At 37.2% G+C, this 16,834-nt stretch overlaps 1 protein-coding gene across 1 annotated transcript; it reads right to left on the bottom strand.

Moving 5' to 3' along the window:
- Window positions 1-8,187: 8,187 nt before the first annotated feature.
- Window positions 8,188-16,670, bottom strand: wdr3 (WD repeat domain 3). The gene is made up of 27 exons (XM_033987190.2): window positions 16,609-16,670; window positions 15,576-15,775; window positions 15,288-15,497; window positions 15,032-15,147; window positions 14,844-14,922; window positions 14,146-14,241; window positions 13,737-13,838; window positions 13,490-13,591; window positions 12,877-12,977; window positions 12,696-12,800; window positions 12,356-12,586; window positions 11,922-12,015; window positions 11,737-11,838; window positions 11,569-11,651; window positions 11,312-11,450; window positions 10,850-10,906; window positions 10,644-10,744; window positions 10,442-10,553; window positions 10,217-10,351; window positions 10,089-10,139; window positions 9,604-9,669; window positions 9,429-9,521; window positions 9,298-9,348; window positions 9,170-9,213; window positions 8,966-9,094; window positions 8,788-8,881; window positions 8,188-8,466 (listed from the first exon to the last, which is right to left on the bottom strand). The coding sequence occupies exons 2-27, from the start codon at window positions 15,747-15,749 to the stop codon at window positions 8,311-8,313; spliced, it is 2,823 nt and encodes a 940-aa protein (XP_033843081.1). The 5' UTR covers window positions 15,750-15,775; window positions 16,609-16,670; the 3' UTR covers window positions 8,188-8,310.
- Window positions 16,671-16,834: the final 164 nt, after the last annotated feature.

Here is a 16,834-nt window from a genome sequence, read left to right as displayed (position 1 = left end):
CCCTGAAGTCCTGGGGAGGGGTGATGAGATGAGAGCACGAATTACTAAAGGTGTATGAGCGGCATGTGTCGTGGTGCTGTTGTTTTTACTCAGCTCTGATTGGATTAGTTGAGGTGACAGGGCAGCGCTGTTTATGTCTGATTCTTCCTGTCTGTGTACTGAGGATTTCAAAGGTGAATATAATAACAAGACGTATTTTATTGGATTTTTCAAAAGGAAGGAAGGAGCAGCATGTAAAAATGGTTTCAAACATTAAATTTGTATTTTCGCTGATATTAATATAATTGAAATCATCTCACTGTTTATCCAGGCATAGCACTACCACAAAAACTACGCTACCATGTATGAGCTGTTCCTCACATCATACTTATGGTAGTGCTTTGCCAACACACAATTAACACAAGATCCAGAGTATGGCATTAAACTAAAAGCCTGTTTCCATGGGCTTATGCAAGTTTTTCAATAGCGTACCATACTTTTCCATACTGCAAATAACTTGAGACAGGCAGGTAATGGGTCTACCAGAAAAGATACATAGTGGACCTCTGTTTTGTGTTTTGTTCTATGTTAACACATTTCTCATCATTTTGTTCGTTATTACATGCCAAAGCAGTAACAGATCCACCAGACACAGTATCCATGTGCTGAGATATGTACTTCTATGTAATGTGTTGGATTGATTCACCATTGTGAGAGTGTTTGGATATCACAGACAGGAGATATACTCATTGACGGAGGGATTATGTCGGAGCCCACAGTTCAGGCCTCAGTGCTGACAGACGTCCCGCCCCAGAGAGCAAAGACCAACTCGGGGACACACTTTGCCGTTGACCTTATGTGACCCCAGCACCTCTCTGTTTATCACCATGGTGATGACTGGGACGCACCCCTGGGAGTCTCCCAAAGATTAACCAACTTCCTGTTCAACGGAAATGTATTGAACACTAAGGATTGTCTATAAATGGGGCATGCAAAAAAGAGAAAAAGTGGATAGTGACTGTTGACTTATAAATATGTTGTTAATTATCTTTAGCACCACAATTGAATGCATCACACACAAAAACACCATGGAAGAGGAAGAAAGAAAGTCACACAAAACAGCTCTACACACTGCATACAGTCATGTAGAGTTTACAGGTGTATTTTAACCAGTGGTGGAAGGTAACAAAATAAAAGTAGTATTTTTAGGCATCTGTACTTCACAAATTTTAAAGTAGATACGTTGTACCTTTGCTTCACTACATTTGAGAGTAGGTATCTGTACTTTCTACTCCATTACATTTTTTTTTACAAGACTGAAAAGTAAAAAGTACATTTCATATAATTTGAGGGATTATTTTTACCATGGTAACTAAAGTTCAAACTTCGGCTTTGAGCAAACAAAAATAAATACACAAAATTCATATGAAAAATTAAGAAATTGATTCATATTGCTTCTGTTAACCAAAATATGTATCATTTTTTGTCAAAATCTCTACATTTAATACTTTAACAAATTAATAACTGTTGTGTGAAATACTGTTACTTTTTACTCTTGAAATATATTTTAAGGGGGTACTTAAATACTTTTACTTAAGTAGATTTTTTTCAAGTGATACTCTTTGAACCATTTATCTCTTTGAATGCACATGATTAAGTCTGCAACTTTCACCACAAAAATTCAAAATGAAAATGAAATGGTAATGTTAAATAAAAGAATACCAAGCTATTGATATCTGGATTGCATGAGGTGGGTAGGATGCTGCTTAAGTGAGTGAAAAATGATATAAATATTGTACCAAACCACACTAAAAACTCCATCTCTCTATGTTTATACCCAGACTGAGATGATTGACACGTGGGGGTTCTTGGGTGGTCCGGGGCTGGAGGTAAGGCTAACGTGCTCCAGAGACTATCGCGGCTACTTTTCATCCATCCATATAGTTTTCACCAGTAAAATCTTTATTGGAGTTAGCATAGCCTAGCATTACCCCAGTAAAAGAGCATTTGCTAATTCCCAAAGGTTAAGTTATAAAAGTGTAATGAGACTTTGGTTTTCACTTGGGAGATTCACATTTTGACATGTTTATTATTATTAATATTAGTACTAATAGTAGTAGTAGTAGTGTGATTATTATAAATACAGACCGTTATAGGCTTTGCTCTGTATTTTAATGGCAAGTATGCGCAAATGTTCAATGGTGTGGTGGTGAAGTACTCAATTTTGTTACTTACATAAAAGTACAGATACTGGAGCAAAAAAATATCACATGAAAAAAATAAAAATATTAAAATACCGGTTTAAATATGTACTTAACGAGTAAAAAGTTTAAGTACTTCTTGCAGATTTTGAGATCTAATAAAGCTTCAAATGTAGTGATTTTAACATAGATTTGTGCTGAATTTTGATCAACAAAAACAATTGAATTGATTGTTTTTTTTCCTAGCTGTTTTTATTTGTTTATTTTTGTTTACTCAATTCATGAACATTAAATTTAATTAAAAATAAACCGTTAGTCTTTTGAGCATGTCTCAAAAAATAATAAAAAATACATTTACTTTTCAGTCCAGTTAAAAAAAAAAATGTAGTGGAGTAGAAAGTACAGATACCTGCTCTCAAAAGTAGTGAAGTAAAAGTAAAAAATTCCACTGTAAAATGTACTTAAGCAAAGCACAGATACTTCACTATTTTTACTTTGTCACGTTCCACCACTGCAAAAGTTACATAATATAATCCCATCCCAGTACTAACTAAGACCAACCCTTCCTAGTGTTTTTAATTAACTTTGAGGTCCTTATACTTTTTTTAGCAGAGAGGACAGAGTTAATGTTTTCTGCTTGCATATTTAACCACACTTTTTCCGTACCGCAGGCTAAATCAGCACAGCCACGTTCATCGACCTTTGACCTTCATGTGTTGTACCTTCTGCAGATCCAGCTCTTTAGCACTAGCCACACTTCACACACATGTCTCACATCAGCCTCATTCTGGTAATTTACTCCTTGTTTCCTCACTGGGCTTTGGACACATTGATCCAATGAGAGACCAAACACAACATGGACGTTTCTTAAAGATGAATCGCTCACTTTATGAACAGCCTGTGCAGATTATAGTCAACAGAAGATGGATAGGATCAGGAGTGAGAGGGGGAATAGTGTTGCCTCAGATCCAGAATACACATTTCTTCAATACTTTACGGAAATGTGAGTCTGGTTACTGGTGAATCTCCCCATTTTCAAGTGGGCGTGATTGACAGGTGGATTAGCCAATTGTAGACGGGCATGGTCTGTATGTATCGGAAAAAATAAAGGAAAAAAAGTCACAGGGAGCTCGTGCAGATCGTGGATTTCTGCAGATTCAGTCGGCGAAGCACTAAACTCTAAACTAATCGGAGGTGAGATAAATTTGATTTTATTTGTAAATCATAGGTGATCCATAAACTCCTTCTTTTCACATGTCACTTTAAATAAACAAATCTGATTGACTGGGCTTGAGACGCAACAGAGGGTGTGGGGACCAGACTGATATCAATGTGTATAAAAAATACAGAGAGATATTATTCTGGATTTGCCAGGTAAAGAATATTGTGGTGGAGAGAACAGAGTGAGTTTTGGATGTAAGGGCTAAAGATCAAAGAGAATTATGTAAATGTAAATGTAAATTTATCTTACAAACTGCTACATCATAGGGTTGTTCAAAAAATAAATAAAAAATCAGTACACAGAATTTGATAACTGATTCTACAAATAGTATTGATACAGATTTCAACTGGACAAAAAAACATAAAATATGACAAAATCACACCTTTCCAATAGATTAATAATAATAATATTAAAAAACCTGCTGTTATTCTGTGTTCATACTTTATTTTCTTCTATAATCATTGTGGTACTGACTGAGCCACTCAAGGCTTTTTGTTTGTATCGTCACTCCTACACATACAGAATACACTAATACATGCAACACACACTTCAACAGTAACTGCTCCTACATTAACCTTTTGTTCCATGAATGCTACTGGGTCTACACAGTCAAGCACAGCTCATAAATATTATTTCATACAAGACCTTTATTATCATTTCTGATTTATGAAAACTGCTGATGTAATGATTTCATATTGACAACGTGCCTGACCATTTGTGGGATTACATAAACGAGTGAACACAGCCGTTAGTGTTTATGGAGAGCCACAGAAAAGGTGTAAAAGTCAATAGGAGCAGCTTTTCATTGGAAAATCTGAAGCCGGCCTCACGGTTCACCGGTCGTCACAAATACAGTTTAGTTCTGTGCTCGGAGTATGGATGAAGTTAGCCTGTTCTCACACAGGAAATTGCATGTCTGTCAGGAGGATTGTGGGTCGCTGTTCAGCTCATAAATCATGGAGCTAACTGTGACCAACTTATTACTGAATGAAACTGCTTTTTAAATTTTATTTTCGCTGTGCAATATTTAACTTTACTCTTACACTTTCACCTAATCTACTGAGTCTGAAAAAGTCTTGTTTTTCACAATAGGATGTAAGTAATTAAACCTTTACATACATTGTTCCTTTAGTTTCACTTACACTATAGTAATATTTCGCAATTGTACATACTTGAATGGATTAGCAGTTAGCAGCAAAGTTCAGACTCATTTTAAAGCTTTTCTGAACAAAAATGAAGTTCTAGGAAAAGTCTCCATTTAGTTTTTTTTGCTGTGTGTGTGTGTTTAATTGGAAAAATTAGCAGTAACATTCCTGCTCGGGAGCATAGTAGTATGATTGTCCCGTGAGTATAAACACAGAAAGACTCTAAGTGGACTGTAAAACTGCAGTACAGAGCTCTGAATTACTTTCTTGTCCATTTAATGCAAAGTACATAACTCTATAATCACAAGTACATCATCAGTAGGGATCTAGAGGATATAGATCTAGAGTATTTAAAAATATGCGTGATTATACTAATATGGCTAAACATTGTTATCACTTATCATCACTTTATTGGGTGTGTGTGTATGTGTGTGTGTGGGTGTGTGTGTGTGTGTGTGTGTGGCTTCCTAGCAGCCTACGGAGACCTGACCTTGGTGCAGGGAAAGCAGGAAAAATGGTATCCTCAGCGTTGTCATGTGAGCAGCTCTGGTTATTAAAACGTGCTTTTCTTTTGGCTCGATGAGAGGCGGCTGTTGACTCCCCAACATGTGCAGCCACAACTTCAACAGAATTTAACCCTGAAACAACAAAACATACAAAGACATTTTAATTTTAGTAGGAAACAAAGAATTCGGTATTAAAACTACTAACTGATACACACAAAATAATAATTCATAATCACTTCAGTTTGTGGGAAAGTCTTATAAATCTTTGAGCAGGACTCCATCTTTTCTGTACGTGTAAAATTGGCTACAAGCAATTACCCCATGCTATCCAGCAACACATTGGCAAAATAAAGCTATATCTTTTATATTTATCCAAGACTTACAAAGGGGGTGCTTGTTTGAAAAATATTGCTCTTTAAAAATACAAAAATAATTGCATTAAATCTTTCATTACTTTCAATAAATACATGTTTGTAATCTTTTGTAACTAAATTAAATAGATTTACGAGGTGAGCGAGGGTAGCAAACTCACAGGTGTAATTTAGCTGCTGTTGCTCAGGTTAGCAGTCAGTGTGGTGTTTTGGCCTCCTCCACCTGCTCCTTCACCTCATCAGTCACAGGTTTGACTGGACGTCCCGCTACAGGCTGCTGCTGCTGGGACTATGGGACAAAACTGTTCCCATTCAGACCAATCTGTCAGGTCATATTTCAGCTCCTGGTACAGTCATGTCAGGAGAATGGGGCACAGTTTGGAATAGACGACTTGTCACCTGCATGTTTTTACTGTAATAATGATGGGAAAACATGTAAGATGAGTGTAGTGATATAGGCATATATTAGTTAATATTTAAAGGTTTTACTCATTTCTTTGACTTGTGCTGCTTTAATAAATAAATCGACACCTCTTTATTTGCTACACTTGTCAAACTGCTTGTTTTTCCTTTCACACTTGTCTCATTTCGGATCTAAATAACATTAGAACAAGTTTAGAACCACCCTCTTCTCAGCTAGAGGGATATTTGACTTCAAATTTCAGTAGAATTTGTCAAACTGGTCATTGTCAACATTGTCCTAAACCCAGTTGTTACTCCAGTAAGCTTTAGCCATTCAACTTCTAATGGCCAAATCATCTGTAAAGTAAATACTTATAGACTTGAAAAGAAACATGCAGCTCAAACATAATTAATCTTCGACTCTATAATGATTACAGAGACCTTGTAGTGATTTATGGATATATTTAATGTAAACTATTGGCTTGTATATTACCTCACTCACGGAGCAGTGAGGCTGCAGCTGTAACAGAAGCCTGTCACTGCGGCGATGTCTATCTCAAGCATGGGTCATACTCATTTATAGCCCGGATCACATTCAGGGGCCATAGACACCTCCAACTCAAGTCAACAGCTCCGAGCGGAACTACCCGCCGTATTTAATGTCATGCAGCCCATATGATGACAAACTATAGCAGTGCTGACCACATACAGCAACACTATCTGCTGTCCATCAAAACCTAATGCAAATACTGGCTGTGAAATAACACACTGTGAGAGGCACAGCATCTGTTCAGGGAAAGATCCCTGCAGCCCGACCTCATGAGGGACGAGGAGGTGCTGGGTCAAAAATGACCAGAGTACTGTAAGTCAATACACTGTGACTGTACAAGCATAGAACAATGCAGAAAGTGTTTGGTGCTTTATTTTTCAAATATTTAAATCTAAACATGATGTTGACTCATGCAAAGTTCAGTCACTATGAGCACACGTTTATAATAAAATGAGCATTAAGTAATTTGTACACAGTGGGCCCCCGTTTGTGTGTTTGAGTATTAGAGATTTCTTGAGCAGGACTAGAGCAACTCTACTGCAGCTGTAGGAAAATGTGTCCTCTGGCTCTGAGCCCATCAGCGCTGAAAGTGCCGCTGATGCCGTGTGTGGATATTAGTGTGAGATTACTGTTCGCTCTCAGTATGCCAGTCCTCTGGAGCAGAGCCACCACTGCACCAGTCTCTGCCATTATCAGTAGAACTGCAGCAGGTGGCAGCAGCACACTTTAATACTGAGAATATTACAACACTGCTCTATGGGGACAGAGCTGAAGGGCAGTGTGAAAACACAACGCTGCCATCTACAGGCATTATTATTCACTAGAAAAATCCACAAGTCAGTTGTTTATAAGAGTTATTAGCTATGCTTCAACACAGAATGTTGTATTAAAGAAATGATTAAACTACAAAAATATCTTCTCTAAGATTGACTAAACGAATACATACATTACAAAATAATAAATGACTAAATATTTTAATAAGGGGCTGTCTAAAAATTATTTTACACTCGTTCTTTTCCAGCAGTCCAACTGCAGCGTGTTGAAAACACTCACAGCCTGTACTCGGAGTGCGGGCTGGGTCTGCCCATAAGAATTTTTAATTTCGGTAGGTGTGACATTTACAGCCCTGCGAAGGAATCTGGTCTTGTAAAGTGCTGCTGGCTGTTATTTTTTACAGCCTTGTAAATATACAGTTAATTTGTTTTTTGCTCACGAGATTAAAACAGGAACAGAGGGCTTGAGGTGTTTTAAAGGGTTCACTTCATTCTTGCACAGTGCCCCACAGTCAGGAAATAAACAGCATGGAAAGTACAGGGTCTGAGTGTGAATGTATGTCACAGGTCCTAAGATTAAACCAACGGTCACATACATACTATAATACAGGAGTGAATACTACGATTGTGGTATTGTAAAATACTTCTGCTCATGTTTTACTTTGTCCACATCTAGAACTGTATATAATGACCAAGTTACAGGCAAAGCTATAAAGTCAAATCACATCACCTTCACATGAGCAGTGGTTTTGTCAGGTGGCTTGAAGCTCAGGTGGTCCCTATTTAACTTTTGCTGGCTTCAGGTTGGATCGGCTCCCTTTAGGCCTATAGCAGAAAAGCCATTTTAAATCACACTTGTCCTCCCTGTGAAATGATCATAGTGGGGGAACGTGCAGTGACTTTTACGGGATATGTAACTATATTTAACAAATGTGTGGATGCATTTTATGAGAGATTTAGTTTTAGGCTGGGGGCTGCTTTGGAGAGCAAGGCAGTGGAGATTTATTTGTTTTTAGAGGTTCAAATAAAAGCTGAGGTACTGTGTGAAAAGTCTGACGCAGTTTATTTGAGAAATGAAGCATGAATTACAGTGATGTCAAAGCTTATAAAAACCACCAAGACTTGGCCTCCTGGAATTAAGTTGAAAAGTCCAGTTTTTATTCAAGCGATTGTGAGTATGGCTCTTTCCCTCTTTCGCCTCCTCTTCTTCTTCCCCTCAAGTCGACCGGTGGCATCAGCAAAAAACATCACGTCCTCTTTACTCTCAATTTCTCTCTGAAGAAACAGAAGCGCTGCATGGTTGAAGCCCATCACGTCCTGTGACAGATTTAACCAAGAAAGTATAAGAAAAAAAACAGAAACCTTAAATCAAAGTCAGCGTTTGAAATTAAAAATAAAGGGGGAAAAAAATAGAAAGTAAAACAAAACCATTCACGGGTTTCAGCTTTTTGTTGCAATGTTTTGAAAACTTTTTTCCAATCAAAGGATTTTTTTTTTTGTTAATGACCATAGCAACAGTCCTATTTTCCTCATCATTCTGCAACACAAGCCTCATAAAGTCTTTAAAAAATAGTTTTGAGCTAATCACAATGTATCGGACAATCCATATTCAATTCAACAGAGATATAACGTGCTTACTCTTATTTCCTGAACTTTAGAAAGCGTATTGGTCCGTAACTCGTCAATGACAGACAACAACATCTGGTTACTGGAGATCCGTCCAAAATGTATTCTAGAGAAGTACAAAAACATTAATCAATTGTTTTAATCAACCACAATTCAAATTCATAAGTGTATTTTTAGCAAACACACTAACTTTAGGAGGAAGAAAAGGCAGCGGCAGACAAGCTCCACCTCCAGGCCCTGCTGGATGTAACCGTTAAACAGCTTCAGCAGATCTGGGACATACGGGAATGGAAGTACGAGCAGAGAGATCTCCAGTTCACTGAAACAAATGCAAAAAATAAAATATAAAACCAGTGCAATAAATTAGCACACAGGAAAATTTATATTCTATTACCTTGATCTAACTTTCTTAATGACTTCCAACACATACTGAGCAGGCTGCAAGTGAGCGCAAAATACACATTACAGATTTTGTAAATGGCTTTGTCTATAGTTATCACATTAATGGGCAATTAAACTTACTGAAATGTTTCCAAATGCCACAAGAATCATGTTGGGATTAGGTGGAGGGAGCTGAAATAACACCACATTAAATAATAAACATTAAAACTCATTGCTGCATGTATTTTAGTCTCTTAAGTCTCACTTTATACCTCTTTGCCAGCATGTTCACAGGCAAACTTATGGTCTTCCATCTTCCTCATTTCTTCTCTGTAAAGCTCTAAAGCCTCCATAATTCTTTCGGCCTGCGCACAAAAAACACATTGTTGAGATCTCCACAGTTGTATATTTTGATTACATAATGTTTTTTAATTAATTAATACTTACAGCTTTCACAGTCTCTACAGTCTTCTTTCCAGCTGGTGCTGCTTCTCCTGGTGTCTCTCCTGGTACCTATTTACCAATATATTATGATTTATTTATTACATGCATAACACCTTAATAACAACATGCTACATTGATACTTTGCAGTGAGAACACGCTGGGGGTGTTCTACATGTATCTCTATGGTGGACTGTTCAGCAGTTACCGTGGAGACACAATACACACATTAGCAAACACCATCACCGTCTTGTTTAGGTGGTTTTCAACAAAAAAGGTGAGAAAAACTGTTGGCTAATGCTTGTGACTGTGTGAGCGACTTGTTTAACAGTAAACGTTTCAGCTAAATCACTTGTTTATGGTCACATTAAAGTGAAACAGTGCTTCAGACAGAGCAGTGTCTACAGTTTGCTTCACACCCCCAAGGAATGTTGTAAAGTATAAGATAAATATTTGTGGGACAAATTTAAATTATAAGAAGTAGAACTTACCACAGGAGCATCTTCTTTGCCCATGCTCTCCTCTATCTCTGCCTCTCGTTCCTTCACAAGAAACAGCAATGACATTAGATACCGACATTCTTATTATGTTAACAAAAGTGTTGCTCAAATTAGTTCACCATTTCTCTCTCCTCCTCCAGAATGATCGGCTCCCTCGTCCTCTCCCAGAGTCGCAGGGATTTGTCATGAGAGGACGATACAATATGGTCACCGTTTGGGCTGATGGCTAGACACCACGCCTCTCTATGGTGCCCCTATAACAAGTAAAAGCATACAATTACAGGCACATTTGCGATAACGGGATCAAAAAATATAGTATCTAAAATATGGATTACTGTCATCACCTCTAATGTCTGAATGTGCTCAAACTTGTCTGCATCCCATTGTTTGATTTTCTTATCTTTTCCTGCTGTGAAGAAAAGATGAGTCTTTGGGACAAACTGGAGGAACATGACACTGTAAAAACAAAAATATTACATTAAGAAATTTTTTTAAATAGTGAAAATAATGACAATCTTCAAATTGTATTATTTTGTTATTCAGTACCTGTCGTCATGAGCAAACATGGAGCGATGACAGTCTCCAAAATCTAAACCCCAAATCTTGACATTTCTATCAGCAGAACCTGTGGCGATGAGTGTACTGTCCTGCAAAAAAAAAAAAAACACAAGAAAATAGTTTAAAACACATGTACATAACAAATATGTTAGTTTTTCATCTTTCTGTATTGATTTATATTGGTCATTACTCACATGGGAAATGTCCAGACACAAAACAGGAAGCTTGTGACCATAAAGAGAGAGGAAGAACTAAACAGACAAAACAGACAACGGGTCAGCTTCAAGGTCGGCATGGTAGAGGTAGGATATATATATCAAAAACTGGATCATATTGGAATTGTTGTTGTAGATATATGCAAATAACTGTCTTTAATTAAAACTATTAAACATTACCTCCAAAAGAGACATAATATTGTAATCACCAAAACAAGAGTATAAAGTAGTATTTCCCTTCTCATTCTGTGCTAGACTTGAACCTCATCCAATACATTTACAAGCACATTTTAGCAGTCTTGATGGATTAAAAAATCACCTGAATATTGAAATCGAGATAATACCAAAAAATATTGCGATCTTCGTTTTTGCCAGTATGACCCACCCCTAAGGCATGGTTTAATAAAATACTTCCCACATTCATTAAATATTTTTGGGCACCTTGAGAGTGTCTGTGTAGAAGACCTTGACGGTACAGTCCAACAGAGAAACAGCCAAAAGTCTGTGATCTGGAGAAAACTTAACACACAGGACGTCCTCCTCCAGCTGCAGAGTGCGAGAGTGTTTCAATGTCAGCCTTCTGCAAAAACAGTTACGATATTTTAATGCTACAAATCACATACAAGCAGAAATACCAATAATACTTTCCAACATTGTTACTAATTGTTTGAAATTAGCATTTAAACAGGCAAACTTACTTCTGCATTGTCCCCTCGTCCTTGATCAGTTCAAAATCCCAAAACTTTACCGTCTTGTCAGCGCCTCCTGTTACAATACCTCTCTAAAAATGACAAAACCATTGATGTTTTGTTTTGTTTTTTTTAAATATTACTTCACAATTTCAAACATGTTGCAAATAGATTTACCTGATCAGGGGCTAAACAAATAGACCACAAGGCTCCTTCATGAGCATCTACAGTTTCTAGAAGACTTCCCGAAGCTAACTCAAAGATCTGTAATTTTCCACTCTGGCAACACAAACAACAGTCAATACCTTATTATTTAGATATCTAATTATACAGTGTAGTAAATAAATCTTGTATAAGAATACCTTTGTTCCCAATATAATCTGTCTGTCTCCAGGTACAAACAGCGAGCACAGTGCGTATTCACAGGCCATAGTCCGTATGACCTGTAGAGTCGACCTGACAAAAGCATAGTTCATAGCAGAGTCACACAGATATCGTTAAATATATTGTTAATTTAGTCTTTTAGCTAGAATTATTTTTAGTCAAGATTTAGTCCACTAATCCTAATAACCAGATACAAAATACATTTTTATATTAACAACTGCTTCATGAGACATCATTTTAGTTGACACAAATCTATGTAATTTTATTTATAGTTTTAGTCATTCAGATGATTTTTTTTAAAATTTCATTTTAGTCAGCAAAAATATAACACTGCAGAAAACTAAATAATTGAGTGTACAAAATTAACCCTGATTGAGAGATAAACTATGCAGCTTTCACCCGGGAGTTTTACCTGTTCCACACTTTCACAGTGTCCCCGGATGCAGAAAGGAAGGCCAGGTTGTCAGAGCTGAAGGCCAGTGTGCGGACATCAGTGCGGTGGCCCCCCAGAGTGAGCCGGGCCGTCTTATTGGCTGTGGGGATTTTGTCTGTCGTCTTCAGGCTGTATGTCTCAATGGTGTTGTTTTGTAGCAGCAGCGCCACCTTCAGCTCACCACCAGCACAAGACAGGCAATCCACCCACCTACAACCATTAATTATGAACAAATTATTTTAACTTTCGTATTGTCGGTTTCATTATTAATCATATATTTACCCAATTATATACTAAACACTGAAAAACATGTTGTAACCTGATCTTGGATGAGGCCTTGAGGTTGGTGAGTCTTATAATTTCATCCTTCAGTAACTGCTCCACCACTGGCTCTGCGACCTCCTCAGCTACATCTTCCTGAGCCCTACAGCAGAGGGCGCCACAAAACAACATTAGGTCAAAATATGGGACTGGTGAAGGAGAGTTCTTATTTTACATACTTGGCTGCTTTCTTTTTGGCCTTTTTGAACTTCTTTGACATTTTTTTTTGTATTTCCTCTTGTGAGAGCACAGTGAAGAGCTCCAGGACCGCATCATTGCCCTTGAAATAAAAGGAAAAAAGTATAAAATTAAAAATAAAAAGTTTGGAGTTTAAAATTCAAAGCAATAAATTAAATATAGAAGAACTGTATAAAACAATAAGATGGAGGACCGCCCCCCCTTTGTCCGTACAATGCACTCATAGTCTGGTAGATCACTGTCTGCACCAACTTGTTACTATAATAAACACTCAAACACAAACTGGAGCCCTTACAAATACTAATGTGGAAGATTTTAAACAGATTCTCATTTGGTTTCCACAGATTGTTCATATCCTTCATTTGTCTTTTACACTGTAACTCAACATCACTCTGGGCTCTAAATACAATAAACTTCTAGTTTTCATCAAGTTTAGGTTTTACACAAGTGCAGTGAAATCTTAATTTGATCCAGAGGTGCACTACTTATTTGGTTCCTCATTGTTTGCCTTTAAACAGATTTCATAGTACTACTGTAAAACATGTTTACTGAAAGCAGAGTGCGTTATTTCTGTGTAGCCTCTTTCACACTCACATGGCAGGCGATGACTCTGGCCCTGTTGTCTGTTGTCATGGACACAACACGGTCTCTGGCTTCTCTCAGGATGGAGCCCGCCTTCTTGCAACTCAAAATGCGCTGTATAAGAAAGTTTAGAACTAGTTTAAAGTAGTAGACAATGTATTAAAAACATACAATATAGATTTTATGTATAAAGAAATCAAATCTCATAGTAATATCAATCTCTACTTGACCTCTATCGCGTAAAGTATTATTATGTTACCTCTTCAGGATTCTCATCCAGTTCTTCATCTCTCTCTTCATGCTCCTCCACCTTTACCAGAGTTTTTCCCCTCTTCAATTCAGGCTCCCCCTCTGCTCTTTCCTAAAATACACAATAGATCAAATATAACCATTGTGTATGTTTGATAACGTTAGATTTATCTAAATGAAAAATTAAAGTTTCAACATTTCTGAATAATAATAATGATAACTGATTTTTCAAAATGAGTCTGGATATGACTAAAAAAAAAAAGGAAATTTAAAATATCTATTACTAGTAGCTATTTTCCTGATAATTTTACAGGGCATGTTATTAAATTAAAATTATTTGATGATTTGGGGTTATTCAATGCTTGATGTACAGAAATGATTACATTTTAGACATTGTACTTTAGCCCTTAGTCTCTCACCTCCTGCAGGTAGCTGATGTCCCAGGCTCGCAGTTCACTGTCAGCTGAACCCGTCAGCAGTCGGCTCTGGTGATTGAGCAGCACCATGCTCCACACCTAAGAAGAAACTCACGTTAGATTTATTCTTTGGAGGCGACAAATATTTTGATGTCTAATTTAAACCACAAATTGTGTTGTATTTATAAGTCAGTTCTTCAAATACATTGACAATAACTAGCTGCTGTAATTTCCTGCATTGGTCTAACAGTCTTAATTGTGCTGATGAATGTATTGTGTGGAACTACACAAAAATGATGTAAATGTAGCTGTAGAAACGAGGGAATGATTCTATCTAGGACATGCAATAGCCACATCGCAGACACATTAGTTTGACTGACAAATTAAATTACATAACACATTAAAAATATATCAAATGATTTTATTTATTATGTCCAATCCCTAGCAGTCCCAGCTAGGGAGTTACTTTGAAGCTTAAGTGATTTAATCAAACCTAATGAAGTTAGATCAATGCAGTCTTGATGGAAAATGGGACAGGGGGCAATCCAATTACTTAACCTACACAAATCATATTATTGTTGCTTATAAAGAAAGAATACAGTTGGAACGGGTCAAGAGGGAAAATGCAAGCTTTATAGGTCAAGAGGGAAAATGCAAGTTTTATACCTTCACATTCTGACTTAAATAATTTAGCTGTCTACCTCACTGCGATGTCCAACCATGGTTTTGAAGCAATGTTGCGTATCCAAGTCCCACCATTTAACAAAGCTGTCCTTAGAGCTGTAAATGGATTTAAAAAAACAGATATTCTTTAGTAGTTATATATTGTCTTATATCAATTTATATTTTTCTTATAAAACACACTGAATAATGTTCATCATAATATTACCTGGTGACAAGGAGATTCTTCTTAAGTAACAAAGCCTGAGTGATGACATCTTTGTGTCCTTTCAGTCTGTATAAGCCACACTCATTAATGATGTCCCAAACAATCACATCTGTGTCCTGTACAAAGAACCAAAACACTACTAAACATAATAATGTTGACAGACAAATAATATGTCAAATCTCCGTATTTTTTCTATTGTTAGAATAAACTACTTAGAGCATATCAATTGTGTGCAGATCTAATGTTACATACTGACCTTGGAGCCAGTGACTAGCCGTGCTCCCAGTGTGTCATAATGTATGACTGTGACAGCCGACTTGTGTCCATTGAAAGAGACATTACTCTCTCCATTCAACAAACTGAAAATCCTCACAGCCCCGTCTTCGTACCCCACGGCGATATGGACACCATCAGGAGACGGGCAAAGGAAAGTTACCTCATGCTTTTGTCCTTGTAAAATCAGAACCTATGCAAACAGACAAAAAACAACTTACTGTAGATCAAGCTAGGTGTTTAGACAAAAACACTTCAAAATCAGTCTCACTTTTTCTCCTTTTCGGACATCCCAAATGAAAACATGTTCACATGCGCCTACAGCAACATACCGCCCCTTCTCTCCTCCACGTTGAGTCACATAGGCTATGTTGGCCTTCTGACTACCAATCACTCCAAACACAGCACTGGGTACATAACGCAGGTACTGCTTGGTCAAACCCATGATCAGCAGCCTCAAGATCACAGTTCCTGTTCAAAGCAAAATGAGTGAAGTACAAATACATCATGCCATTATACAAACAAACAAAACAAAACAAAAAGACAAACAAATTGAAAACAATATGTAGCTTACATGAAAATGCTACATGATCATAATTTTGACTCCACCACCAATTCACTTTCAAAAAGTGTAATTCACCAGTCAGTAGTAGTTTGTATTATAACGTTTTAGAATAGTGGAAATAGTTATAACAATAGCATGGCACCAATCTGAGAAATAACATTACAGGTAGCACCACAAATGATAATTGCGACACAGAGTGGTGATAGTGGTGGTGGTAGTAGTGGTGGTAGTAGTGGTGGTAGTAGTGGTAGTAGTAGTGGTAGCAGTAGTGGTAGCAGTAGTGGTAGTAGTAGTAGTAGTAGTAGTAGTAGTAGTATCAACCAAATCAATCAACTACTGCGGGATGTGGATCTATGTGTTTCTATGATTCAGAGCAACCATGTTTGGTAACGTTCTCCAACTTAATATTTAGTAAAAAACTATGAGCATGTTCACGATTAGCAGAAAGCCATCAGCATTTGCCTGTTTTTACACAATGGGCAGTCCGTAGTTACGGAGTTAAGTAACTACTCGGGGACTTTAGTTATAAGGCGCTAACACCGCCCCTCTAGCTTACGCCTGTACGTATTGAGCAAACACAGCGGCTACTTCTGAATCCACGTGTTGAGAATCTGAGACGATTTTACAGTCTAAAAATGAATCTGTCACAAGGCAAAGTATGAAATGGTTTTATCAATAACTTAAAGCTCCGATCACGTGGTCAATAATACATTCTATACATGTTTCTATAATGTTTTACCCCTTTGATGGAGCAGCTAGCCTCTCGTGTTGTGATTCCAGATGAAGCTCCCAGACATGCCCAATCGATTACCGATCAGCTGATTAATGTCAACCAACACATAGGTCATCATCGAAACACATATAGTAGCTCCTTTGTTCACCTATACATTATTTGATAAAACTTATGCTTTTTATTAAGATGACCACAGTGCCCTGTTTTGGCCCTGGAATTTTAAAAACAACAA

This window comes from Periophthalmus magnuspinnatus, chromosome 21 (assembly GCF_009829125.3).
Source record: "Periophthalmus magnuspinnatus isolate fPerMag1 chromosome 21, fPerMag1.2.pri, whole genome shotgun sequence".
Classification (NCBI taxonomy): Eukaryota; Metazoa; Chordata; class Actinopteri; order Gobiiformes; family Gobiidae; genus Periophthalmus; species Periophthalmus magnuspinnatus.
The sequence above is the reverse complement of the archived record's forward strand: the minus strand, read 5'-3'. Positions and strand labels throughout refer to the sequence as shown.